The sequence below is a fragment of the Arachis hypogaea genome, chromosome 14 (genome assembly GCF_003086295.3).
Source record: "Arachis hypogaea cultivar Tifrunner chromosome 14, arahy.Tifrunner.gnm2.J5K5, whole genome shotgun sequence".
NCBI lineage: Eukaryota > Viridiplantae > Streptophyta > Magnoliopsida > Fabales > Fabaceae > Arachis > Arachis hypogaea.
The window spans coordinates 140,727,746-140,755,638 of record NC_092049.1 but is presented as its reverse complement, the minus strand read 5'-3'; the positions used below and the strand labels follow the sequence as shown (position 1 = coordinate 140,755,638).

The following is a 27,893-nucleotide window of genomic DNA, read 5'->3' as shown; positions in this document are numbered from 1 at the left end:
TATAGATGCAGCGCACCACGTGGAAGCAGTACGAAGGTGACACTCGTGAGATATAGATGCAACGAAGCCAACCATAGAAGCAAATGAGATATAGATGCAGCGCACCACGTGGAAGCAGTACCAAGGTGACACTCGAATGAGATATAGATCCAGCGCACCACGTGGAAGCAGTACAAAGGTGACACTCGAATGAGATATAGATGCAATGAAACCAACCATAGAAGCAGCTATATAGATCCAGCGCACCACGTGGAAGCAGTACGAAGATGACATTCGAATGGAATATAAATGCAATGAAGCCAACCATAGAAGCAGCTGCATGCGCACCACGTGAAAGCAGTCAAGCAGTACGTGTGTAATGTCCGATTACTGTAATCGGACCGTCCGATTACAGTCCTTTGAATCGGCCCGTCTAATTGGTTCTGCATAAACATCACAATCCGATAAAACATCATATACTTTCATAACCATATTATACACCAACAATCACTCCATATCAAAATTAAAAAACTCTTTATATACCCATAAATTTACAAAGATGAAAACTAGGTGCATGCATCTGAGTTTCCACATAACAATTTGGGGTTAATGCTTTATAAGTTTATCTAATAATCCCGTGTTCAGAAGGAGATTCAAATCCCGTGTTGTACCAACGCAGAAACCCTAACAAAAGAACAAAGCTGAAGAGTGATCGATCATGGAGGAGAACAAGCAGAAGAGCATTCACGACATCCTCCCTCTTGACCTGATTCACATAATCTTACTGAGGATTCCGGTCAAACATCTCGGCCGCCTCAAGTGCGTTTCGAAGCTTTGGCACTCTCTCATTTCCGATCCAGGCTTCGCGGAATCGCATCTTCACCTCTCTCTCGCACCCACCCATGCGTGCGTCTACAGAAAAGTCTCCACGAAGTCTTACCTTGTTCACGTTGAAAAAGTATTTAATGGCGACAATTACCAAGTAAAAGAGGTATCTTTTCCTTTCAAGAAGCAGCCACCTTCTAAGTTTCGTGTAATGGGATCCTGCAGAGGGTTTGTTCTCTTACACCAAGAGCCACACTTTTTTGTAGTATGGAACCCACTCACCGGATTCAGCAAAAGATTATCTTACTCTTGGTTAAATATTCTTCATCGTAGTAAGGGCAGGTACTTTTATTTTCCCGGTAACGCGATTCTGTATGGTTTTGGTTACGATGCGACACGGGATGACTACTTAGTTGTTGTAGCTTGGAAGGATAGTAACTGCCAACTCTTAGATTGCTTGTCCTTGAGAACCAATTCATGGATTAATCTTGATGCTGCACTCCCCAAACGATTCGGTTTTTGTTTGTGGGAATCTGAGGGGTTGTTCTTGAATGGCTCTATTCATTGGTTGCCTTACTCTCTCAAACATTATAGTGAAGGTCTTCTTATATTTGATTTGAAGGAAAGAAGTTTCTCAAAGATGTCTTTGCCTGAACAACTCATAATGGGTGGTCCTGCCACATTTGTCATACTAGGAGGGTGCCTAGCCTTGTATTTTCAGGACTATGTTGAAGGTAACACACACATATGGGTGATGAAAGAATACAGAGTGCACTCATCTTGGACTTTGTATGTCATTCCTTGTTTAGAGTTTGAGCCTCTATGCTTATCCAATGGTAGTGACATTATTGCACTAGATTCTATTCTTGCTGGACCATTAAAGTTTGCCAAATATAATATCAGAGGAGAGCTACTCCAACATTTTACATGTCCTGCTCATCTTCCACACGATATTTACAAATATGGAAGTTACCTTGTATATACAGAGAGTCTCTTGCTGCTCCCTAGTGATAGTAAGCATAAGGATAAGAAGAACAATAATGTTATTTAACTCTTCTGCTATGCGTTGCACCACATTATCCCTGCTAGTTTTTATTGTTTTGTGATTAATGTAAAGTGATGAGCAAGATGCATGTGCATCAAGTTGCATTCAGATGTGAATTTTGACTATTCATGGTGAAACTTGATGTATCAGATGCTTGGGGGATTATTAATCAGTGTCTTGCTTTCTAAAGTCTAGTCTTGTGGTGAGGTTTTAGGGTTTAGCTCTTTTTCAGTTCTAAAGCTTGTAACCTCTACCATGAAAATCTTATATATGCTTCGTTATTATGCTGATTCCTATAGATAAATATACTTTTCTCATTGATTGTATACTTGTATACTCAGTTCGATGTTAGCTTTGACAACACCATAAATAATTTTTAGCCGATGTATATCTTTATAATGTTAGGCACATCACAATGAAGTAAAACTCAAGATTTATCTTAATGTCATACTAGTAATAAATATGTGACTGATAAAACCCTTGGGCAAAAAGGTATTGGTAATTAACCAAGAACTGAAGTTATAGGTATGCTATATGCCAAATGGAAGAAGTTCACGACAGTTCTTGAGCCTCCATATTCCATGCGGGAGTTTATAACAGTGGAAATGTTCTTCAACAATTAGAGTTTCTAGGTTCGGAAGGGTGCAGATTGGATCAGGATGATCCTCTGTTGGGCAGTGTGCACCCCGATTTAGTCTCAAGTATCTTAAATGGATGAACATACTCAAATCCTGTGCCATTGATGATATTACATAATCATTACATCCAAAGTCCGAAATGCGAGCTGAATCGAAACCCATTCGATCAAGATTTTGCCGTCTTGGAATGCAATTCTCCCTAAAGCACATTAAAGAATGGATGCAGGAGTGATCATACTGCTTAAATGAATCCCAATCGGTGTCTCGAAGGGACAATCTACAGGATTTGACATTGCCAAGGGATCTAATGTCTTTCACCGTGCATATACCTTTTTCAGCTCTACTCTCTGATATGCAAAGATCAAGAAGCAGATCATGAATCCGGCAGCTTTTGACCCCTCTATCACTCCTTCTTTTTGCCACCACCACCAAGCTGCGATCCACCAACTCATTCAAGTGCTCTTCAGCAATATCTTCTACTTCTGGTTCATCTAATATTCCTGTTTTTGGTGGCTGTATCAACCCTTCAGCAGTCCATAATAGTATTAATCGTTTCACAGGAATTGCATAGTCTTCGGGAAACATCTCAAAGTATAGAAAACATGTTTTTAATCGATGAGGCAAGCTGTTATAACTAAGCTTCAAAACCTCAGTGACTCTACTGTTATCTTTAGCAAGATACTAAATGACATTGCGCATGATTCTCATCCACTCAACTGTCAGTTGCTTCTTCTTCGCAACCACCCTGGCCAAGGTGATAATAGCAAGTGGTAAGCTGCTACATTTTTCAACCATTGATCTACCAATTGATTCTAGAACAGATGGGCACTCTCCTCCCCTAAAGACCTTCTTGCAAAATAGTTTCCAACTTTCATCCTTATCAAGGAATGGAAGGGAGAGGGACTTTGATTCTGTATAATTTGCCACCTCATCATTACGACTGGTTATTAATATTGCACTGCCATTTTTGTTATCCGGAAATAAACATTGTACTTCATCCCAAACTTTAGGTTCCCAGAAGTCATCAAGCACTATCAAATACTTCTTCTCCTTTAAGTATTCTTTTACCTTCTTCTCCTTTAAGTAGACTTGGACAAGTTGCAACCATTGAGAAGGATTCGAAGAAATTCCCTGGCTTTGTAGTGCATAGAAACAGTGATCCATACATAATAAGAGAACAACTTCTCCACCTCATTATCATTGTAAATTTTTTTAGCAAGGGTAGTCTTACCCAAACCACCCATGCCTATTATGGAGATAACATTAAGACATGACTCATTTTCTTTCAATTGCTTATTTATATGGTTGAAGATATTCACAAAGCCCACCATATCTTCCTGGACGACCATATCTCGTTTCTGATTTGATCTAGCACCTTCCATTCCTTCAAATTCACCTTCATTAATGCAATATTTCTCAATCTTGAATCCATTTAACACTTGATTATTTAGGAAATTGGCATCTCTTGTTGTTATAATAATTCTACTACCAGGACAAAACCACTGTTCTGTACTATCAACATCGTCGAGAATCAGAAGGACTCTTTTATTGCGAAGATTTTGTTTTATATCAGAAGATCCTGTTAATGTGCTTCCCAACTTAAGCTTTTTATGCACACCCATTTCATACAAAAGTGTTTCTTGGAGATTTTCTAGACCATCGGCACTTCTCACTGATTTTTCAGATACTTTGTCAAGAAAACTCGCAGCTTCAAATTGAAGCCTGAACTTGTTAAACAACTCTCCAACAAATGTGGTCTTGTTACCATCTCCATAAATGACCAGCATGCAAATGGTATTGTCAGATCCAAAGAGATTCCACTACTTCAAAGTGAGAATCAAAACCAATTGGATGCTTAATGTATAGTGGTTCAAGAGGAAGCTTCTCTGAGACCTCTTCAACAATTTTCTTTATAATCTCACTTTCATAGCTGCAAGAAATACATACCTCTTCAATATGTACTCAAATTTATATAAAGATATATATACATACACCATAAAAAAAATGAAGCAAAGTTGCTATAAATGCTCGAAATCTTGTAAAGAAGCTGTGAAAACAGAAGTTAACACTAAAACATTAAGGTGACTTCATGAACTAAAAGGTTACTCACCTCTTCACTTTACAAGTCACTCCGCTTAGATCTGCCACTTGATGCAAAGCCAACGTCCATGCTTTTATATGATGGGAGTCTTTGCCATATCTGTCTTCATGCTTCATCATGTTTTTTTCATATTGGTTCCTCTGGCGCCTCACATCTGATGGTTCCACTTGATAAAAGATTGGCAAAACTGGTTGATGTTTTCCATTATTCCAGCACTTCATGATCTGTACTAGTTCATCCAAACACCATGTGGAAGAAGCATAGTCCTTACACAGCACAGCAATAGATATCCTGTTATTATGATCCACGAGTAAATCAATTAGTTAGTTAAACTAGTTAGTAGTTAGGTGATGATGATGTAAGCAGTTAGTTATTTTCAGTTTTCAGTTAGGTGATACCTGGATCTTTCAATTGCTTCAAGAAGAGTATCTCTGATTCTATCACCAACTCTGAGGTTCTCATCATCTCTGAAGGTGGTGATTCCTCTCTCACACAGAGCATGATAGAGGCGATCTGTGAATCCGTATTGGGTGAAGCCTCTAAAGCTGAGAAAAACATCATATATGAAATGTGAGGAGCAAGATTCTGCATCATGAGACCAATTTTTAGTGGATCTTACAATTGTGATAGCATAGTTATTCAACCAGTGAGCTCTGACTCAATGAACCGAGAAAGCATAGGTGAAAAAACACAGTGCTTGATAGAAAAGCTTTTGCCAATGTTAAAATTCTAAAGTCACATAAATGGAGATTATTTTAGTCATTCTCCATTACCTTGCTTTATCCTAAAGTTGCATATCCTGATTCATGTGTGTACATAGTTTTATGTATTATTTATGCAAAAGTTACATTATTGTGATTGACAAAATACCTATTCATACTACAGTCTAGAGCTACAACTACATCCTGAGGAAGTTTCTTCCTTTTCTCCAGCTCTTGCTTGTAGCGTTAGAAAGAGATATTAGAAATCAAAAGTCTGAGGTAATAGCCAAAATCATGGTTAGCTTTGAGAAAATAATCCGTGTAAAAATAACTTCATATTTTGTGTTCCAATGTATATATGAGTGACTAATTTCGTTGCAAATAAAACACAGGATTCACAAGTTGAGTGGAAAGAAGCTTCAAGAAATTTAAGTTTTATTTTGCTTTGAATTATAATTTTCTATCCAAATATGTACGGGAAAGAACATTTGAAAAGTGCAAAATGGAGTTTAGCATCTTGTTAAATCCAATATATCTTTTGAAAATTTTCATTTGCTTTTTATATTTATTTTTTATCTGTGTATATTCTTTTTCTCCCTTTTGCTGCATTATCTTTGAGTGATCTATCTTTAAATTACTGGTTTTTGTTTTTTTAGTACTAAACCCTCTTTTTATAATATAAAAGCGCTTACATAATTAATTGCCTTTTGTTCTTTGTTGACTTCTTGTGGTTGTAGAACAATGTAATAATTGGTGACTTGGTGTATTGTCTAAACAGAATATCACATAAAGTACAAAAGTTGTGTATAGCCATAGGCTTTTACAACTTTAAGATTGTGTTACAAGTTTTGCATTGTAAACTATGTTGTGAACACTAAAAATAGTTTTTTCTTTTTGGTTGGAAATAATAGTTTTGTATCTAAGTATCACAACAAAAAGGACTAGTAAACTTGCTTGCTCCTATTTTTCCTTCATTTGGTTGATCCTTGTAACTACGACTTTTTATAGAACTATTTTTAATTCTATATCTTAAAAATTACTCCTACGCTGTTATAAGAATTATCTAAGTTAATTTTATACTATTCGGTTTAAGGAGCATTGTTTTTCAAAATATATAATAGATTGAGCATGAAGTAAATTTTACTATGCAAAACTTAAGATGTTTTATTTTGCTAATTACATACACGAAAGATACACTTTTTTTTTAAATCTTATTTGCTGTTAGCGCGATTTATTTTAAGTGTTGCAAGTAAATTATGGCAACCAAAAGAAAAAAAAATTTTAGATGCTGAAAATTGTTATATATTAAGTACTTAATGTACACTTCTTGGCTTGTCTGCTTCCTTGAAATCACAAAACTGTTCTTGATTAGCTCGCTATCTATTTTTTTGCTGTTGCTGTTCTTCCTTCTAAACCACAAAAATGTTCTCGATCAGATTGCTATTTAGTCAGTTACTAAGGGATTTTATTACTCGTCATGCATAGCATTCCTTCAAGATGTCTCAGTTTCTTGAGCTTCCATAATCCATGCGGGAGGTCATGAAAACCATGTCCTTCAACAATTAGAGTTTCCAGATTCGGAAGGGACGCGTGATTTCCATTGAGATTGAAATGCTGGGTTGGGAAGGTGAGCATGAAGAACCTTCCATTTTTTTGGGTTAAGATTTAGCATTGTGATGAACTCCACTAGTAGTCCAATTTCATGATGTCAATCAATCTTGATGTATTATCTTAGATTTGATTTGTAAATGTGATGGCTTAATTCAGACAATAGTTTGTGAATATGTCATTTTCTAACTGATTTTATGCGCCAAGATTAAGCAATCTTGCATTCATTACCTAGTATTAAGGTTCCATCTATCTATGGTAGTGCATAATAACTTAATATGTTATAGTTATGAACCAATCTGAGCTTGCATTACTATTATTTTTTGCTTATGATCCATGCAAAATGTTAGTCAAATGAGTTGAATTACCGGTTCACCTACATTGTTAAGTGGAATGGTGCAGCTACTTTAATTTGATTTGAAGAAAATGAGCTTCACGGAGATATTTGCCCTTGGACAAGTGAAGTTTAGCCGTGTATTTTTATAATGATGATGCCGAAACCAAAGATATGGGTCATGAAACAGGGGAGGCTACAACATTATCCACATTTTTTTTCTAGTTTGACTATTAATGAATCTGATAAGAAGATGAAAAAAAAAGAGTAACATTGTCTCATGTTTTGCAACTAGTTCAGAGCTTGCTTGTTTCCCTACTTTCACTTCACAATGAGATATTAAATTATTTTTTTAATGCACTTTCTTTTAGAGCAACATTAAAATTTGGTTAGTAAAAATATTTTCTGATTAAAGTTTTAGTATTTTTTATTTATAAGATGTCATGGAAAAAGAAAAAAGAAAAAAAATACTAGAAATATAATAAAAAAAATTCTTTAGTTAATCAATACTTAAAACTTAGAAGTCTTAAAACAAAGCAAACAAGCTAAGCTTTTATTTCAATTAACCTTTACTTGCATTGTCAATACTATTGTTGCTTAGTTTGACTATTTTCATTGGTTAAAAACTTTGACTAAAATCAACCTTAACTCAAAAAAATAATCAATTGCTTCCATATTTTTTTTTGGTGACTTGAAAGATAGGAGACTCGAACCCACAACCTCTTAATTGAGTATGGGGAGTCTATGCCATTTGAGCTATTACTCATTGGCATAATTGCTTCCACATTTTGATAAAAGGAAAATGCTACTTGTACAACAAAATTAAGTTTTTAATTAGTCTTTGATATTATTTAATTAAAACATATTCCTATTTTTTAGGATGCACATTTATAATTAAGATTAATTTAAAATTTTAAAACTAAAATTTCTCTAACTTTCTACCCACCTCATAGTTAGTTATTATTTCCTTTTGTTACGTTCCTTCGTTCTCTGTAACACGGTATTTTTCTTTATTCGACTTTCTAGTGATGAATGGTCGAATATAATTATATACACCAACTAAAATATTTTCAATTGTAGTTTTTTTTTCAATTGTAACACATCTAAAATTATTAAATTATACCGAAAATATTTTTGAAACACATCCAAAAACCAAAATCATAAATTTAAAATTTAAATTTAAATATTAAAAAATAATTGTAACACATCTAAAATTATGAAGTTATATCGAAAAATTTTTTGAAACACATCCAAAATCATAAATCTAAAATTCAAATGTAAAACATTAAAAAACAATTGTAACACATCTAAAATTATGAAATTATACCAAAAATGCTTTTGAAACACTTCCAAAATCCAGAAATTACATATGCAAAAATAATTTAACATTGCAATATATATGAAAATCTCGAGGTCATTTTATTCAATTTTTATTTCAAAAAAAAATTATATAGAATAATAAAAAAGTAATAGTGTTTTATTTAAAAAAAATAAAAAATTTATATAGAATAATAAAAAAATAATGGTGTCAGAGACCCATCCAAATCTTAGGTAAATTTTCGACGTGGACGAACGGCGACGTTGATGCGGACGAACGGCGACGAAAATGAGTGTTGACGAAGGGGAATGCGGCTTTGTGAATGAGCGCCGAGAAGGAGGAAGGCAGCGTCGAGGATGAGCGCGGAAGAGGAAAGTAGCGCGGATGAACGGCAGCGGAGAATGACTTCTCTGGATTTTCGATGTACGGCCTCTGGTCGATATGGGGACAAACCTGACTTCTATGCTTCTTAGTGTTTTAATTTGTACGGTTTAGTTAATAATTAGATGGTTTACGGTTTATTTTAGAATTTTAAATAAAAATTTTGAATTTTGAATAATTTGATTTTTAGATATGTATTTAAATTATAATATATTAATAATTAAATATATTAAATATGAAACAAAAATTTAAAATTTAAAATTTTATTTTATTTAGTTTATATTTTGAATGTTATTTAATTTTAAGAAGAGACTAAATCTATTCATAATTTTTAGATGTGTTTGTTTTAATTTTTTTAAAATTATTGTAATAAAAAACTGAATATTTATTGTACCATTTCTTAAAAGATACTTAGTTGAATACGCGGGAAAATTCTCGTCTTTATAAACGGATTGAGGGGATGTGCATATGAACCTTCTTCCTTGCCAAAAACCCAAACAATGGGACCAATAGAAATGGAGCAATCGAGCATGGAGAAGAAGAAGAAGCTCAAGAGCTTCAACGATCTCCTTCCTCTGGAGCTGATACGGGAAATCTTACTGAGGGTTTCCATCAAACACCTTGCGTGCGTCAGGTGCGTTTCCAAGCTATGGAACACTCTTATTTCCGATCCCAATTTCGCAAAATCCCATCTTGACCTCTCTCTCGCACCCTCTCTTACATGCCTCTTCCTCCAAGACAATTCTCACGCTTACTCAGTTGACCTCGACGCACTGCTTCAAGACGATAATGATGGCGTTGATGCAATAGCCCTCTCTCTCCCTTCCATGAAGAAGCCATCTTTTGATTTCCATCTTCTTGGTTCCTGCAGAGGGTTTGTACTCTTGCAGCACGAACCACAGTTTCTTATCCTATGGAACCCACTCACGGATTCCAGCAAAAGAATCTCATACTCTCACATGGTTAATGCCGCAACAAGAGATAGAGATTATGATTATCTTGTTAAGGTCTTCTGCTTTCTCCATGATGCGCTTCTATGTGGCTTTGGGTATGATGCGTCGCAAGATGATTATGTAGTAGTTGTAGCATATAAGGATAAAGACGACAAAAACCATTTTGATCTGTGTTATTTGAGAAGCAATTCATGGATTAGTCTTGATGCTGCACTTCCCAAATCATTGTACTGGGGTTATTGGAAACCTGAGGGGTTGTTCTGTAACGGGGCTATTCATTGGTCTACTTATGAGTACTGTATTGACATTCTTATCTTTGATCTGAAGGAAAGAAGTTTCTCTAAGATATCTGTGCCAATAGAAACAACAGACCTATATCACCCCTGTCTTGTCCTGCTAGGAGGGTGCCTAGCCTTGTATTTTTATGAAGAGATTACAACTGAGATATGGGTGATGAAAGAATATAAAGTGCAGTCGTCTTGGACCCTCTATGAGATTCCCCTTGGATTCTTTCAGCCTCTGTGCTTATCTGCTAATGGGGATATTATTGGAAGATGTTATCCTTCAGATGGTGAAGTAGGGTTCTATATATATAATGTCAGAGGAGAGCTGCTCAAACATGTTAATGTTCAATATCTTTATGGTGATCCCAACCACATAAGGTCCGTTGTGCATGTGGACTGTCTCATGGCTGTCCCTAGCAACATCAAGCAGAAGAAGAGAAAAAAGGGTATATAATTGTAATGTGTGCTTTGCACAATTTTCTTGCTGTTAATTTTGCTTGCATATTATTCATTTAAAACAAATAAGCTGTATGGATTATGCAGTAAGTTGCAACCAAATGTGAGTTTTCATCATTGATAGTGAATTTGAAGTCCATTAACCCATGTCTTGCTTCTCATTGTCACGTCTCCCATTGAGGTTCCTTGAGATTAGGATTATTTCTTTTTTGATGTCTAATGTGGTGAATTTTACTGGTTGATCTTTTCTGCAGGCTGTCAGAATCACAAAGAGGTAAAACAAGGGAAGTGAATTAGGAGCTAACGTGGGAACAACTTGGACACTTGATTCCGTTGTAAATGAAGTGTAGGATTTGCAAGTTGAGCTGGAAAGAAGTTTCTCAAAACTCTTGTGCTGTTTTTCATTTTTTCTTTTGCTTTAAAGTATGATTTCCTTCCAACTATATTTGGGGAAAACTCAACATTTGAAAATGCAATTGAGTTTCCTCTAGTTAAATTCAATATGTCTTTTAATTATATATAATAGTAAATTAATATTTCTTAGCTTAAGTATGCAGTTGAAGTTTTAGATTTACCTCTTTATGTTTTATCGCTGTACAATATTTCCTTTGTTGCATTATCTATGACTGGTCTATCATTAGATTCGGTTCTTTCAATGCTAATTCCTCTGTTTAAATGATTCTAAAAAGCTTATATTGCTAATGGAAAAGTCCAGGGGCAGCAATTTTATTAAATTCTGGCCAGCATGTAACCAGCAAAGAAAAGTGAGTCATTGGATGAAATCTCACACCATTAAAATCATCATTGATAGCTATTTGATGACTACAAATTACAAAAATTGTTGAGCACTTCTCATTGCTAATTGCCTTTTCTTCTATGCATTGGTGGTTGGTAGAAATAGTGTAATAAGTCTAGGGCTGGCAATATATATCTTACTCGCGGGTACCCAACCCGAACCAACCCGTTCGGATAGGGTTGTCTACCCTATCCGCTGCAGGTAGGGTAGGGTAGGGTACGAGTTTAGAATATACACTATCCTATCCTATCCTACCCTACCCGCATCCTTAATATATTATATAATATATATGTAAAAGTTATGTATGTATTGAAGAAAGTGAGTCTTGTACTCACAATTTTCTTCTTATAAAAATTTGAAATAATCACTAAGTTAATTGATGATCAAATTATTTGTAATTTTGTGTTGGATTTCTTTAAGATTTTATTGTTTTTAATTTTAATTTGAACTTAGTTTTTTATTTTCTATTTTATTAATATGTATGAAATTTGAAATGGTTGAATTTTATATTTATTTGATTTTTTTTTTGTTTCTACGGGTAGGATCGAGTAGGGTAGGGTTTAGAACTTTATGGTGCAGGTAGAGTTAGGCTTAAGAGATTCTCAACCTGCGGATAGGGTAGGATAGAGTTTTAAAAAAGTTTTCAACCCGCAGGTAGGGTTAGGATAGAGTCTAAACCCTATTCTACCCTACCCATTGCCAGCCCTAAATAGGTCGTGCAATGTATACACAGAATATCACACTTTACTATGAGATTTAACATGTGAATTCTACCTTGAGATTTATCGATTTGCTAATTCAATTTTCTGAATGATTTTTTATTTGCTTTAAGAGTGAGCTGTATTGGCTCATTAAGTTCCATTTTCTCCATGTAAGTACATAAATATAAGCATATAATCATCTTGATTATAAGTCAAGCAAAAGTGAATTGTTAAAAATCAATTCTCAGCAAATGGTAGAGTAAATGTTAAAAGCTTTACTCTGAAACTACAAAGCTATACAAGCTTAAACAGGTAACTATTAACAAAATCTTAAAACAAAATGAAACTCACCATTATCATGCCACTCACCAATAGAATACACAGATAAAGAGGAACCTCGTTAAAAAACCTCTAAGAAACAGAGGAAAACGAGTATTCCTTTTATATGAACTAAGGTGATAAAAAAATAATGGATATTACCATGAAGATTTTATAATTGTCTCTATATAAATATACTTATTTTTTACCATTAGATGATGAATTGCAAAGTTTAATAGCTAAATAAACAAATCACACTTTTAAGTTTTAACACAAGTATCTTTATGAAAAGATAGTTTTAGCATCTTCATTTGAGTAAGTGCCTTAAAAAATACATCACACATAAAACCAAACAAACACGATTATATCTAAGACCCAACCTCACAACATCCAAAATAGAACAGCTCTCCAGTTAACTCTCGCATATCCCATCTAAGAATCTCTCTCTTCAATCCTTCACATATGTAACATCTTGGGCTTGTAAGCGACAACACTATTTTGGTGGCAAATCCACTGTGTGCACTTGCCTTGTCTGCTTCTTTGAAACCACAAAATTGTTCTTGATGAACTTGCTATCTATTTTCTTCTTCTTCTTCTTCTTCTTCTTCTTCAACAACATAATCATCATAATATCTTTAAAACCAAAAAGTTGTTCTTGATCAGATTGCTATATGTTAGTTACTAAGGATTTGAATTTTACATTCTTACATCAACCTGCTACACTTTAACTAATATGTAAAAGAAACTACCAATCCAAGACAGATAGATTAGACTAGAGTAACTAGCAATATTTCAGAATATGCGTAATGCAAACTCAACAGAAATGAATAGAAGTAAAGCAACAATAAACCACTGCAAAAGAATGCTATACAACAACTAATTAAAAAGTTTCACTTGGTCTTAATCACTATATTGGCGATTGTAATAAAAATGCTAAAATGTGACATTTTTTTACCATATTAAAAAACAAATTACGTTTACTACATCACATCAGAATGTCATAAACAAGCTATAGGTATGCTGTATTCTAATTATTTATTTTTTATACGATGGATAAAACAAGTTAACGGTAGTTTCTTATTTGGTGGTATAGGACATGACAGTAATCATAACTTGGATGAATTTACTTGTTTTAGAAACAGCAATATAAGGACGCTTTTCTTGTTAGATCAAAATCAATATCAAGATTCTTGTTGATATAGGCATTAATAACATTTTCTCTAGTAATTAAATAATAGATACAAATAACGTAACCTTTTGAAACAAAGAGCAAAGTGTATCCTAAACAATAAAATGAGAGAAAATGCTTGATTAACCCAATGTGGCAAAATGAAATTTGCAATTAAATGAAAAAATTGAACTAAGCCATGATGTGTGTGTGCGAGAGAGTGAGAGAGAGGAGGGGAAAAGTACCTTCAACTTTTAGTAAACATAAAAAGTTAGAAATTTCTGCTAGACATGCAGCAGACAGACTAATAATAAGGCAGATGTAGGTTAAAAAAGGAAAGAAAAAAAATTACCCCGTGTCCTGTCCTTCTAAGATGACCTTACAACCATCCTTTGGCTTAACACGTAGGAGGCTTTCTCCCAATTTTCGAGGTGGGTCCACAACACGCACATTTTGCAAGTTATTCAAGGACCACAGTTGCTCTGGAAGCTCATCCAAGTAACACTGGTCCATGATTAGGTGTTGGAGAGATGGCATTGCACCTTCCTCTAATATCCATTCTCTGACACGCATCATTGTCACATGAAGCACTTCAAGATTTGGGAAGCTTCCAGCGGCAAAGCGAAGAGAGTCCTCCAGGTAATGCACTGGTGTGGTTACCTTCAGAACATGGAGGCGGGTAAGATCTCCTAGAGTATTCAAGCTACTGTAGCGGTAGTTGAAGCCGAACCAATCTGTAGGACTTAATATGTTTATCGTTATCTTGGTAATATTGGAGGGAAATTCATGTGCTTGTGGCAATTCATGAAAGTCCACTAGTTTTAGTTCTTCTAGATTTTTTAGGTGATGCAAGCCTTGTAATAGTTCATGCTCTGTGCATCCACTTCCAAAATTCCACCGCAAACCAAATTTTCTCAGCTTGGGGAATCTTCCAATAGCAATCGAGGACATTGTCAGCCCTTTTTCAAGAGTGACAAGTTGGAGAGTTTGGAGATTCGGCAAACAGTCTTCTCCCGACGTGTTTGGTGGAACCGTCTTGCTCGTCATACGTAGCCTTCCTTCAAGATGTCTCAGTTTCTTGAGCCTCCATATTCCATGCGGGAGCTTAAAAAAATGCCTATCAGAAAAGTCTTCAACAATTAGAGTTTCTAGATTCGCAAGGCTGCAAATGAGATCAGGATGATCCTCGACGCATGCACCCTGATTTACTCTCAAGTATCTTAAATGGATGTGTGTACCCAAGTTCTGGGCCGCTGGTGATAAACCAAAACAGGGTTTTCCAAAGTCCAGAATGCGAGCTGAACTGAAACTCATTACATTGATCCACAGCGTTTCTGTAAAATAGCAATAATCCCAAAAGCACATTAAAGAATGAACGCGGGAGAGATCACACTGCTCAAGTAAATTCGAATACTGGCCTCGAAGGGACAGCCTACAGGTCTCGACATTGTCAAGGGATGGAATGTCTTTTCCAGTGCAGATCTCTATACCTTTTTCAGCTCTATTCTCTGATATGCAAAGATCAAGGAGAAGGTCATGAATCCAGCAACTTTTGACCCCTCCGTCACTCTTTCTTTTCACCACCATCACCAAACTACGATCCACCAGCTCATTCAAGTACTCTTCAGCAATATCTTCTACTTCTAGACCATCTGATATTCCTATTTTCGGCGGTTGTATTAACCCTTCAGCAATCCATAATTGTTTCAATCGTTTCACAGGAATTTCATAATCTTCGGGATACACTCCCAAAAATAAAAAACAAGACTTCAATCTTTGAGGCAAGCTATCATAACTGAGCTTTAACACATTTGTTACTCTGCCATCATCCTTGTCAACGTACCACAGGACGTTGCGCATGATTCTCGTCCACTCAACTGGTAGTCTTCTCTTCTTAGCAACAACTCCTGCTAAGGTTACAATAGCAAGTGGTAAACCTCCACATTTTTCGACCATTAATCTACCCATGTGTTCTAAATTAGAAGGACACTCTCTGCTCTTAAACACCTTCATGCAGAATAATTTCCAGCTTTCATCTTTATCTAGCAATGGAGGGTAGTAAGATTTTGATCCTGTATAGTTTGCCACACCATCATTACGGCTAGTTATCAATATTGCACTCCCATTATTGTTATCTGGAAAAAAGCATTCTACCTCATCCCAAACTTCAGGCTCCCATATGTTGTCAAGCACTATCAAATACTTCTTTGTCTCTAAGAATTCTCGGACCACGCTCCTTTGATAATCCGCGCTTATGTCTTCGCCTTTAATGGACTCGGATAACCCACAACCTTTCAGAAGGCTTTGAAGAAGCTCCTTGGCTTTGTAGTCCTTAGAAACAGTAACCCACACACAACAAGGGAACAACTTCTTCACCTCATTATTGTTGTAAATCTTTTTAGCGAGAGTAGTCTTACCCAAACCACCCATGCCTATTATGGAGATAACATCAACACCTGAGTCATTTTCCTTCAACTGCTTAGTTACATCATTGAAGATATTCACAAAGCCCACCATATCTTCCTCGACTACCTTATCTTGCTTTTGATTTGACCCGAGAGCTTCCATTCTATCAAATTCACCTTCATTAATGCAATATCTCTCAATCTTGAATCCGTGTAACACTTGATTACTTAGGAAATTGGCATCTCTTGTTGTTATAACAATTCTACTCCCAGGACAAAACCAATCACCTCCTCCTGCCAATGCATCCAGCTGTTCTGTACTATCAACATCATCAAGAACTAGAAAGACTCTTTTATTACGCAAACTTTGCTTTATATCAAAAGATCCTTTTAATGTGCTTCCCAACTTAACTTTTTCATGCACACCCATCTCATATAAAAGTGTTTTTTGGAGATTTTCTAGGCCATCAGCACCTCCCCTTGATTTTTCAGAGACTTTATCAAGAAAACTCGCAGCTTGAAATTGATGCTGGAACTTGTTAAACAACTCTCCAGCAAATGTGGTCTTGTTACCATCTCCATAAATGACCAACATGCAAATGGTATTATGAGACTTGATATTCCAAAGTGATTCCACCGCTTCAAAGTGAGAATCAAAACCAATTGGATGCTTAATATATAGTGGTTCAGGAGGAAGCTTTGCCAAGACCTCTTCAACAATACTCTCGATAATCTCACTTTCATAGCTGCAAGATATACCTATTCAAGATGTACTCATTTTATATAAAGAACTATATACATACACCAACAATAAATGAAACAAAGTTGCTATAAAAGCTCAAAAACTTGTAATGAAGCTGTAAAAATAGAAGCTAACGATATAACATTCAGGTGACTTGATGAACTAAAGGTTACTCACCGATTCGCTTTACAATGCTCTCCGCTTAGATTGCTAACTTCATACAAAGCCAACCTCCATGCTTGTACCTTGTGCGAGTCTTTGCCATATCTGCTTTCATGCTTCTTCATGTCTTGGTCATATTGATTCTTCTGATGCCTTATATCTGATGGATCCACATGGTAAAAAATTGGCAAAACTGGCCGTTTTGTTCCTTTGTTAGAGCACTCCATGATTTGGATAAGTTCATCCAAGCACCATGCTGAAGAGGCGTAGTTTTGACACAGCACAGCAATGGACATCCTGGATCTTTCAATGGCTTCAAGAAGAGTGTCTCTGATTCTATCACCAACTCTAAGATTCTCATCATCTCTAAAGGTAGTGATTCCTCTCTCACACAAAGCATGATAGAGGCGATCCGTGAATCCGTAGCGGGTGAAGCCTCTAAAGCTCAGAAAAACATCATACATGAAATGTGAGGAGCAAGATTCTGCATCATGATCTGCCATGATAACAGTCCTTGCAGAGTTTCACATCTGTGAGAATTAAAATGTGTAACAACTACAAGCAATTGGGAATGAAGTGAATAAACCAAGCAATACATGAACTATGGTATAGATTTTTCTTCATGGATTGACTTGGTGAGTCAAGCAGGTAAAGTCTTGCTAGCTGTAATTCATTAATAAGTGGACCAGCCATGTTCAATAATTATGCAGCTAATTTCCACCAAGTTGCTTTGTGAGAAACATGGACTTGACTTCCCCTGCCTTCTTAACGTATTAAGTAATCAATCTTAGCTGAAGGGTGAATGGCTGAGGTATTCATGACTAAGTACTTAATGTACACTTTGATGGTTTGTTATTGTAAAAATAATAAGGATAAATGAAGAAGAAAAGATAAAAGAGTTTTATAATTTTTTTGGTATAACTCTTAGAAATATTGTAATATTCTAAGATTATTCTTTGGTAAAAGTTATGTAATATTTCTCTATATATATTTTTTTGGTATTTAGAATATCCAAACTTTCAGAATTAAGGACTATTTATATATATAAAAGTAGTATTATGCCAACTCTTAAATCATAATTTCAGAAAAAAAACTTAACATGAAAATCAATCCACTATTGAGAAACATTTAAGTCATCTAACATTAAATTTGAATGGTTTATGTCACGGCCCAAAATGAGCCATGATCGGCGCTCAGGAATATAATCCCCAAGCAAGCCTAACCGACTCAAATATAAGTTGAATAAGAAAACTACAAATATTTTAAATAAATTTACAATGTCTAAAATAAATAATTACATATTTTTAACAAACAAAAATAAAATAAAATAAATATGGGTGGATCCTGCCTGTGACATATGGAGCAGATGACGTCTAAGAACTCAACAACGAATAGATACCCATTGCAGATCATTACTCTTGGATAGAAAGGCTCACATACTCAAATATTTATTCCTGAAAAATAGTTTTAGAAAAACGGAGTGAGTTTTGCAACCCAGTGACTAAACAGTACATCTATAATTCACATGAGACCATATAAACATAATTTTGGTTAGAAGATAATAATTTATATAAATAAGTGAATCAATAAGGGAGTTCTCATACAGAAATTAAATCAAAAGTCCATACTTGGGCGGCTCCACCTCTATGGATAGCCCTTTCCTCTTGTGTGTCCTAACGGAATATCAGATCTAACGTGTGGCCTACACGTTAGGCTAGCAACACCCCTGCTAGCTGGAGTCTGAGTTAGATGCATCTAAGTTAACGTCATAACCGCCGTTAACTACGGTTTTCTAATACGAGCCTCCCAAACCAATTCAAAACATAGAGTTTCAAATACAATGAATTTTCAATCTCTCAAATATATAAGATATCGAATCAAATCAAATCAAATCAGATAATACTTTTTCATCAGAAATATTTTCTCAACTCATAACTTCTTCAATCATAAATAATTTCAAACACATTTCACAATTTCAAAGTCAATAAGTACTAACAAATACTTCAATGTTTCAAAAGTATATTTTCAAGTAAAATCAAATGTTCTAAAATAATATAAAACTTCATCAAATATATATAGTCTCATATAAAATTTCTAAGATATGAACTTCATAAAAATATTTTTTCAATTGTAATAAATTAATTATTCTAATCAAATCAAAGTTCTTCAACAATAGATTTGTAAATATAATTAAAAACTCAGAATAGCATAAACCAAAAAAATGTAACGGTTATAAATGTAAAGCCTACTCACAAATTGGTCCCAAGGGACCGAGGAAACCAAACTAGAGTACCAAGATAAAAGGTGAGGAAGGTTGAAGTAGAATGGAATGAAAGAGCACGAAATTCGGACCGAGGTAGTAGCAACAACTTCGATTTCTCATTGCAGCAACCTCAACAACAGCCCTAGTATCAATAACATAGAACAACCATAGTAACAATGGCAGTGAATCTAATAGTCTACAGTGGTTTAAAAACTGAGCAAAAACAGAAATAAACATCAAGAAGGATAGGATAGAGTCAATAATAGAGCTTTATGGCAAGACAAGGCAGAACAAGATTAGTCTTACCAAAGAAAAAGAAAATAAGGGATGGAGCATCAGCAGCTCCGGTGACCGCCCGACGTCGACGGTGAAGGACACAATGGAACAGCGGTGGCGGCAGTCCCTCTCCTCTGACAGCGACTCCCACACCAACACCACAAGCTCTGATGAACAGGGAGAGGCAGGGCTCAGCCCCCGGCGGAGCAGAGCAAGGGCAGAACGCGAAGCAGGTAGGCTCAACGGCGAGCTCCGGCGGTGGCAGTTGCTCGACGACGGCGTAACAGCTCCTCCCTCCTCCACATACCTATTTCTCCTTGGTCGACCCTCACGCTTGCCGCCGTAGCGACGACAATGACGGCAACGGCGTGACTCGACGGCAAAGGTTCCAATTGGCTCCAGAGGCAGGACGGTGCATGACGGTAATGGCGGTACATCTCCATTCTTCTCCGTCGCAATCTCGTGTGCGGGCTCATCTCTCTCTCTCCCCTGTGACAATGACGCGACAGCAATGCGGCGGCATGACCAAGCCTTGCCGTGCGGTCTCTCTTCTCCCCCCTCTCTTCTCTTCTTCCGTCTCCCTCTCCCTCTGTTTCTTTCCTTGTGGTTCCAGAGAGTGAGAAGCGTTGGTGTTAGCGTGTGTGTGTGTTAGGAGAGGGTTAGGGTTTAGAAAAAGGGGTAAAGGGTAGTTTAGGTATTTTTCATAAAAATTAGGGGGTATATGTAAAATGTTTCAAAAAAAACTTGAGATGTTACATTCTACCCTCCTAAAAAAATTTTTTGCCCTCGAAAATTGATACAGTATGAAAAAATGTTATATGGTTTTAGCCTTTTTACCAAACATGAGAAAGAAGTATTATCGGGTGCAAAAATTACAACATAGGTGTGTGTTAAAAAGATGCGGTTGACATTTAACACTCTTGTTCTTTTGATAAGTCAAACACATATGGCGCTTTTCTCTTTGTCCATCACTCCCAAATTAAATCCGAAAGTCAAATATCAAGACTAACTTTTCAACTTGTACCAAAATCTCCTTAACTTCCTCCTCGAAATACTCTTACTTCATAATCTTCTTGACGTCGCCATGTCCTAAAACTAACGTATTGCTCGCTGTATCTAGAGATTACACTTTAACCAATAGAATCTCGAGTTTACTCAAAGGAATACAAAACTTAGGAAGAGAAGAACAAGCATCTTAGATGATGTTCGCAAGAATTCGGAAGGATGTGTAAGATCGCAATTAAACATGGATGTTCAGAAACAACGAAGTGTGCTAGAAAGAGAGTCCAATCACGTCTTAACAATGAAATCTGAATCCAGAAATTTCGATAGAAACAATAAAAGAAAGATAGAGTATTAGGTCGAAACAAATTCAAGTTGAATAGGAGTGCATAGCTCACAAGAGATGACCACTAAAGTCGATGGCAGTGTTCACAATGATTTAAGAGAATGATTAAGAACACAATCATGTAGAATATCCATCTACAACAGATACAACTAAGAGAAAATAATTTCACAATCTCGAAGAAAAGATATGAGACGAACATTTCAAAAGAAATTATAAAAGCATAAATACTATCACGTCAAACAAATTCAAGTTGAAACAAAAGATGAAAGGTCTATGAATTGAAGATTAATAGGGGTCATATGCAAATATTTTCCCTCAAAAACCCTAGAGGACACTTAGGTGTACCATCAAGCAAGGATATGCATAAACAAAAAAACAAAATCAACAACAGAGAAAGCAAAGCAAAACACAAATTAAAAATATAACAACACATTCTAGAATAGGCAACTTAACCGTCATAAAAAATCGAAAACAGTAACTATCCCAAAAATTAGTATGCTTCTTTTTCCTTTTTTTTTTTAATAGAAACCTTCAACTAAGTACCTTTGAGATTATTATCATGACTTTGGACATTAAATAATTATGTCAATAAAAATTTGATATCTCCTAACTCAAAATAGTAAATAGATTATGTAAAACATGACAAGAAATGCAATTGATCTTCTCGTTGTCCTTTAAGACAATTTACATATACATTTAGGTATTTAACTCATTATGGTCACTGTTGGTAAAATACAATAATGTGATTTCCTATAATCATGCAATTAGACTTAGTATTAAGTTACAAATAAATTCACATATCAAATAATGATAATAATAAAACTAAAATTTAAAGTATTGGCAATTAACACACTAAGATCAGTTACCATAACTATTTTTTTTTTTTTTTTGCTTTTGACATAACCCAAGCACATAGCAAAAGAATTTCAGAAAATTGGTATGGGATCATATTTCATGTAAAGATAAAACACCAAAAAGAGAATTCACCTTCATAAATAGTTCACTGAACTAAAGACAAACTCAAATATATATATATATATATATTGGATCTAAATATAAAAAAATATATCTCCGAAATTCTTGTCGTATCTTGAAAAATATATCATAAAAAAAAGAACCCCCTTTTTTTTTATACAGTGTCTTTGACAAAATTACAACCCGACTAAGAAACACAAAAATAATCACTACATACAAATCAAGAAACTCATAAGTCCAATCAATCACAAAAGAAATTGACTTGTTACTTAGAAAATCCCAATGATCTCTATTAATATTAGTCATATAATCACATTTTGAGTTCAATCATAGTAGGAATTCACTCATCACTTTTCTCTTCATATACATTGTCCTGAGTTCTCATATATACGAATTGTAGGCTTGTAGCTTTTTAAAGAACATCTAGCTCATGCTGGATTTTATTACCTTGTTATCAGAATATAAAAAAAATCCGTCAAAATGGCAAAATTAACATTAAGAATACTGTAATAAAATTGAGGTAAAAGTATCACTTAGATTATCAAAATCAAGGTACAAAACCTGGCAAGACAAATCGGGAAGGATGTAATTTCAATGTATTAGAAAGTATAGCAGCTTTATTGGTGAATCTCTATTTTAAGTCAAAAGTTCTTGTCTTCTCTATGCCAAAAAAATTCACAAGAATAGCATTTAAATATATACACAAAATACAAAAACCAAAAAGCAACTGTATCACATGAATGGCATGAGACATGATAAGTGTGGTTCGTCTCAATATTTTTGTCGTAAGAATTAACAACAAGAAAAGAAAAAAAGTTTTTTTTTCTTTTTTTTTTTCACCAATTAATTCATGGTGATAAAAAAAATATAAATAGTAGTATTATCCCATGCACCCCATTAACATAACACTTAACAGTAGAACTCCCAACATATGCAACAATTCAAGGTTCAAATCAGAACATGGTTAACTTGTACAAGGTAAAGTAACTTTAAACAAAATTTTTTTTTTTTTTTTGAATCGTAAATTTGAAACAAGGAAACAGCCGAAAATCAGTAAACGAATTAGGAACTTGTGAGTAAAGGGTCTTCAGTGAAAATCCAAGCAAGCAAAGCATTGTAGAAGCACAAGGGTAAAACTTGCATTGATTAAAACAAAGGTCTATAAAGGAAGGAAGCTTGAACATTCAAAGCACTTTTCCATAAAATAAATAATGTTATAGTATTCAAAAATCAAACAAATAAATGAAAACAAGTATAAGTTCAAAACTTTTGAAAGGTATTCAAAACAATGCTCAACTCGGGTTTTGAAAAACAACAAAAAAAACTTAGATTTCAGAACATGATTGAAAAACAAATGAAAGAGGAAAGAAAGAACTTTTTCATAATTCAATACAACATTCAGTACACAATAAACTAAACTGGTTTGAGTTATTTTTCACAGCAAGGTAAGAGTATTAATCCAAAGCAGCACCAACCAATAGGAAAACGAAAAAGGAAAAGAAAAAAGAAAGCACGGGTTTTGAAGAAGTGACTACTACACAGAAATTTCTATGCACAAAATTCATGCCCCATAATTTGCATGCTATTTTGAGTTTTCTTACCATGAAAAATATGAAGCGCTGTCAGTACAGAGCATAAGCAAAATGAGTCAAAGTTGAAATCCAAAAATTTTAGAATTAAAGGAATCATAAGATTGAAAAGGGAAGAACTTGAAGGTCCCAGAAGAAATAGTGCCCTTGAAAGAAAAGCCATGTTCAACAAAGAAAACCATAGCAGAACAAATTATCAAACAAAAAGCTCAATCAAACTTTCAGATCGGAAAAGATCTTCAAATCAGCTAACACTTCATAAAAAAATTTGCCACTTAAACAGAGAAAATTATAATTCCAATCTAGCAAACAAGAATAACACTCCATACATATGTTTGTCACGTAGTTCTTCTACCTGAGCAACCGAATAACAGTTTTTTTTTTTTATTTTATTGATTCGAAAGAAAAAATCACGAGTGATTCAAATTATGTTAACTTCAAAGATCATCAACATAAGAAGAACAAACTTGTTTTATCAAAATCCAGAACAAAGCGTCTCAATCAGTAGCTAAGTAAATCCATAATCCACAAATCTAAATACAATTCTATAACAGGAATAAGATAATAATTCACAGCAAAAACATATCGAATCTTTTAGATAATGGATGAAATCTTGAAATCAGAAACCATAGAAAACAACATGAAAATGAAGAAGATTAAAGCAAATATTCACAAAAACGAGGAAGATTAGAACTAGCTACAAGGCAGGAATCGCGAACCAAAACCGAAACTAAAGTAATTGCAAAAGCAAGTTCAAGAAAAGCTACCAAATAATAACTCAAGGTTGGGTATAAAGAAGAGGAAAGAGGTGTCAAGAATCGACAGATGACTCGTGATGACAAGAACCAGAAGACAAGGATGACAAAAAGACAAGGATGACATTCCTATAGGCCTCTGATAGTGCCACAATTTGTACAAATAGGCACGCTTCTATTTATACAATTGTGATCCTACCATAGGACACTTGCTCCATATTACACAGATTAAACCTAAGCTCTGATACCACTTTGTCACGGCCCAAAATGAGCCATGATCGGCGCTCAGGAATATAATCCCCAAACAAGCCTAACCGACTCAAATATAAGTTGAATAAGAAAACTACAAATATTTTAAATAAATTTACAATGTCTAAAATAAATAATTACATATTTTTAACAAACAAAAATAAAATAAAATAAATATGGGTGGATCCTACCTGTGACATATGGAGCAGATGACGTCTAAGAACTCAACAACGAATAGATACCCATTGCAGATCATTACTCTTGGATAGAAAGGCTCACATACTCAAATATTTATTCCTGAAAAATATTTTTAGAAAAACGGAGTGAGTTTTGCAACCCAGTGACTAGACAGTACATCTATAATTCACATGAGACCATATAAACATAATTTTGGTTAGAAGATAATAATTTATATAAATAAGTGAATCAATAAGGGAGTTCTCATACAGAAATTAAATCAAAAGTCCACACTTGGGCGGCTCCACCTCTATGGGTAGCCCTTTCCTCTTGTGTGTCCTAACGGAATATCAGATCTAACGTGTGGCCTACACGTTAGGCTAGCAACACTCCTGCTAGCTGGAGTCTGAGTTAGATGCATCTAAGTTAACGTCATAACCGCCGTTAACTACGGTTTTCTAATACGAGCCTCCCAAACCAATTCAAAACATAGAGTTTCAAATACAATGAATTTTCAATCTCTCAAATATATAAGATATCGAATCAAATCAAATCAAATCAGATAATACTTTTTCATCAGAAATATTTTCTCAACTCATAACTTCTTCAATCATAAATAATTTCAAACACATTTCACAATTTCAAAGTCAATAAGTACTAACAAATACTTCAATGTTTCAAAAGTATATTTTCAAGTAAAATCAAATGTTCTAAAATAATATAAAACTTCATCAAATATATATAGTCTCATGTAAAATTTCTAAGATATGAACTTCATAAAAATATTTTTTCAATTGTAATAAATTAATTATTCTAATCAAATCAAAGTTCTTCAACAATAGATTTGTAAATATAATTAAAAACTCAGAATAGCATAAACCAAAAAAATGTAACGGTTATAAATGTAAAGCCTACTCACAAATTGGTCCTAAGGGACCGAGGAAACCAAACTAGAGTACCAAGATAAAAGGTGAGGAAGGTTGAAGTAGAATGGAATGAAAGAGCACGAAATTCGGACCGAGGTAGTAGCAACAACTTCGATTTCTCATTGCAGCAACCTCAACAACAGCCCTAGTATCAATAACATAGAACAACCATAGTAACAATGGCAGTGAATCTAATAGCCTACAGTGGTTTAAAAACTGAGCAAAAACAGAAATAAACATCAAGAAGGATAGGATAGAGTCAATAATAGAGTTTTATGGCAAGACAAGGCAGAACAAGATTAGTCTTACCAAAGAAAAAGAAAATAAGGGATGGAGCATCAGCAGCTCCGGTGACCGCCCGACGTCGACGGTGAAGGACACAATGGAACAGCGGTGGCGGCAGTCCCTCTCCTCTGACAGCGACTCCCACACCAACACCACAAGCTCTGATGAACAGGGAGAGGCAGGGCTCAGCCCCCGGCGGAGCAGAGCAAGGGCAGAACGCGAAGCAGGTAGGCTCAACGGCGAGCTCCGGCGGTGGCAGTTGCTCGACGACGGCGTAACAGCTCCTCCCTCCTCCACATACCTATTTCTCCTTGGTCGACCCTCACGCTTGCCGCCGTAGCGACGACAATTACGGCAACGGCGTGACTCGACGGCAAAGGTTCCAATTGGCTCCAGAGGCAGGACGGTGCCTGACGGTAATGGCGGTACATCTCCATTCTTCTCCGTCGCAATCTCGTGTGCGGGCTCATCTCTCTCTCTCCCCTGTGACAATGACGCGACAGCAATGCGGCGGCATGACCAAGCCTTGCCGTGCGGTCTCTCTTCTCCCCCCTCTCTTCTCTTCTTCCGTCTCCCTCTCCCTCTGTTTCTTTCCTTGTGGTTCCAGAGAGTGAGAAGCGTTGGTGTTAGCGTGTGTGTGTGTTAGGAGAGGGTTAGGGTTTAGAAAAAGGGGTAAAGGGTAGTTTAGGTATTTTCATAAAAATTAGGGGGTATATGTAAAATGTTTCAAAAAAAACTTGACATGTTACAGTTTAAAACCATAGATTATTAATTCTTATTGTTATGGAAACTCTTATATAAAACTTACTGCTTAATTAAGGATATATAGTATCTTAAGCAGAGGTGTTTACTGAAACTACTTAAACACGTTTTGAAAGGATAAGTCCTATTCTGCTATTCTTTGCACTACATTATTCCTGCTAGGTTTTATTACTTTGTGATTAATGTAAAAGTACTGAGCAAGATGCATTGTGCATCAAGTTGCATTGATGCACTATGCTTCGTTATTGTGCTGAGTGCTATACATAAATATACCTTTTCTCATTGATTGTATACTTTCAGTTAAGATGTTAGCTTTGGCAACACTATGAATAATGTTTAGCTTATGTGTATCTTTTGTAATATTATTAGGTACATCACAATGAAATAAGACTCATAAAATTTATCTTAATGTCATACAAATAATTAATATGTGACCGATCAAAAAGTTTTGGTAATTAACCAAAAAATTGATATAGAGGCAGAGGTGCTTATCTGAACTACGTGTTACAGATACATTTAGTACCCCATTTAGTTCTCTTAAAATTCTCCCGTTTTCACAAATCAAATCAACATACTTCATGCATATCCGTTTAACCTTGTTTATACTTATTGCCTGATGATGACAGAATACTTGGATAAAATTTTCAATTTTTATATATTCTCTACAATATTGATTTTTAAATGAAATAGATTTTTATATGCTGTAGATTTTCAATTCAGTTTTCTGATTAAATTTTTTGATGTGTTAAGAGTGTGCAATGAGGGATCATATACACAATTACAATCACACACTTAGATTGTGTATTTAGGGTTCAAATATATGCACATGAAATATAAAAATTTATCTGTCTTGAGTATATGCTTTTATAACTTTTAGAATTGTTACAAATTCTGCATTGTAAACTATGTTGTGGACACTAATACCAGTCTAGTGTCTCTTATTATTTTTCCTATTTTTTCTAGACCTCTACCCAAGTATCATAGCAGAAAAAACTACTTAATTTGCTTGCTCCTATATTTTTATCATTTGGCTGTTTAATGACCAAAGATGAAGTAATGAATGTACAAGTAAATTTAGCTATGCAAGACTTAAGATGTTTAATTTCATCAACTACATACACAAAATATACACTATTCTTTTTAATCCTGGTGTTAGTGCGGTTAGTTTTAACTTTTAAGTAGTTCTCTAGCAAATTATGGCAGACCCAAATAAAAATAAATTAATGCTTAATTACCTTGTAATCTTGTATGTTAAACCACAAAAATTTAATATGAAATGTAATTTAGTTTCTTAAGATAATGTTTTGCATACAAAATGTACCGAAACAAAAGACATTTTTTTTTTATAAAAAAAAAAAAAGAAAATAAAACTA

At 34.9% G+C, this 27,893-nt stretch overlaps 4 protein-coding genes and 1 pseudogene across 12 annotated transcripts; 2 read left to right on the top strand and 3 right to left on the bottom strand.

Moving 5' to 3' along the window:
• Positions 1-506: 506 nt before the first annotated feature.
• Positions 507-5,619, bottom strand: LOC114927645 (putative late blight resistance protein homolog R1A-10; annotated as a pseudogene).
• Positions 698-1,855, top strand: LOC112795448 (F-box protein CPR1-like). Its single transcript, XM_025837377.1, has one exon. The coding sequence runs from the start codon at positions 698-700 to the stop codon at positions 1,853-1,855; it is 1,158 nt and encodes a 385-aa protein (XP_025693162.1).
• LOC140178788 (TMV resistance protein N-like) lies at positions 4,288-5,221 on the bottom strand. The gene is made up of 4 exons (XM_072216049.1): positions 5,208-5,221; positions 4,987-5,133; positions 4,598-4,879; positions 4,288-4,417 (listed from the first exon to the last, which is right to left on the bottom strand). Exons 1-4 carry the CDS (start codon positions 5,219-5,221, stop codon positions 4,288-4,290), a joined length of 573 nt encoding a protein of 190 aa, XP_072072150.1.
• Positions 5,620-9,349: 3,730 nt separating the features above from the next.
• LOC112798036 (F-box/kelch-repeat protein At3g06240-like) lies at positions 9,350-11,311 on the top strand. The gene is made up of 2 exons (XM_025841193.2): positions 9,350-10,613; positions 10,878-11,311. Exons 1-2 carry the CDS (start codon positions 9,431-9,433, stop codon positions 10,913-10,915), a joined length of 1,221 nt encoding a protein of 406 aa, XP_025696978.1. The 5' UTR covers positions 9,350-9,430; the 3' UTR covers positions 10,916-11,311.
• Positions 11,312-12,702: 1,391 nt separating this feature from the next.
• On the bottom strand, positions 12,703-26,555 carry LOC112798035 (putative late blight resistance protein homolog R1A-3). Of its 9 annotated transcripts, XM_072215288.1 has the most exons (6): positions 19,485-20,099; positions 19,209-19,320; positions 18,264-18,369; positions 16,931-17,353; positions 13,959-16,757; positions 12,703-13,071 (listed from the first exon to the last, which is right to left on the bottom strand). In XM_072215288.1, the coding sequence occupies exons 3-6, from the start codon at positions 18,326-18,328 to the stop codon at positions 13,011-13,013; spliced, it is 3,348 nt and encodes a 1,115-aa protein (XP_072071389.1). In that variant the 5' UTR covers positions 18,329-18,369; positions 19,209-19,320; positions 19,485-20,099; the 3' UTR covers positions 12,703-13,010. The 9 variants fall into 9 exon arrangements, 3 of the variants coding, with proteins under 3 accessions (XP_072071389.1, XP_025696977.1, XP_025696970.1); XR_011871567.1 differs by lacking the exons at positions 12,703-13,071; positions 13,959-16,757; positions 16,931-17,353; positions 19,209-19,320; positions 19,485-20,099 and adding exons at positions 24,562-24,667; positions 25,467-25,618; positions 25,783-26,555 and having other exon boundaries at positions 17,995-18,369; XR_011871569.1 differs by lacking the exons at positions 12,703-13,071; positions 13,959-16,757; positions 16,931-17,353; positions 19,209-19,320; positions 19,485-20,099 and adding exons at positions 24,562-24,667; positions 25,507-25,618; positions 25,783-26,395 and having other exon boundaries at positions 17,995-18,369.
• Positions 26,556-27,893: the final 1,338 nt, after the last annotated feature.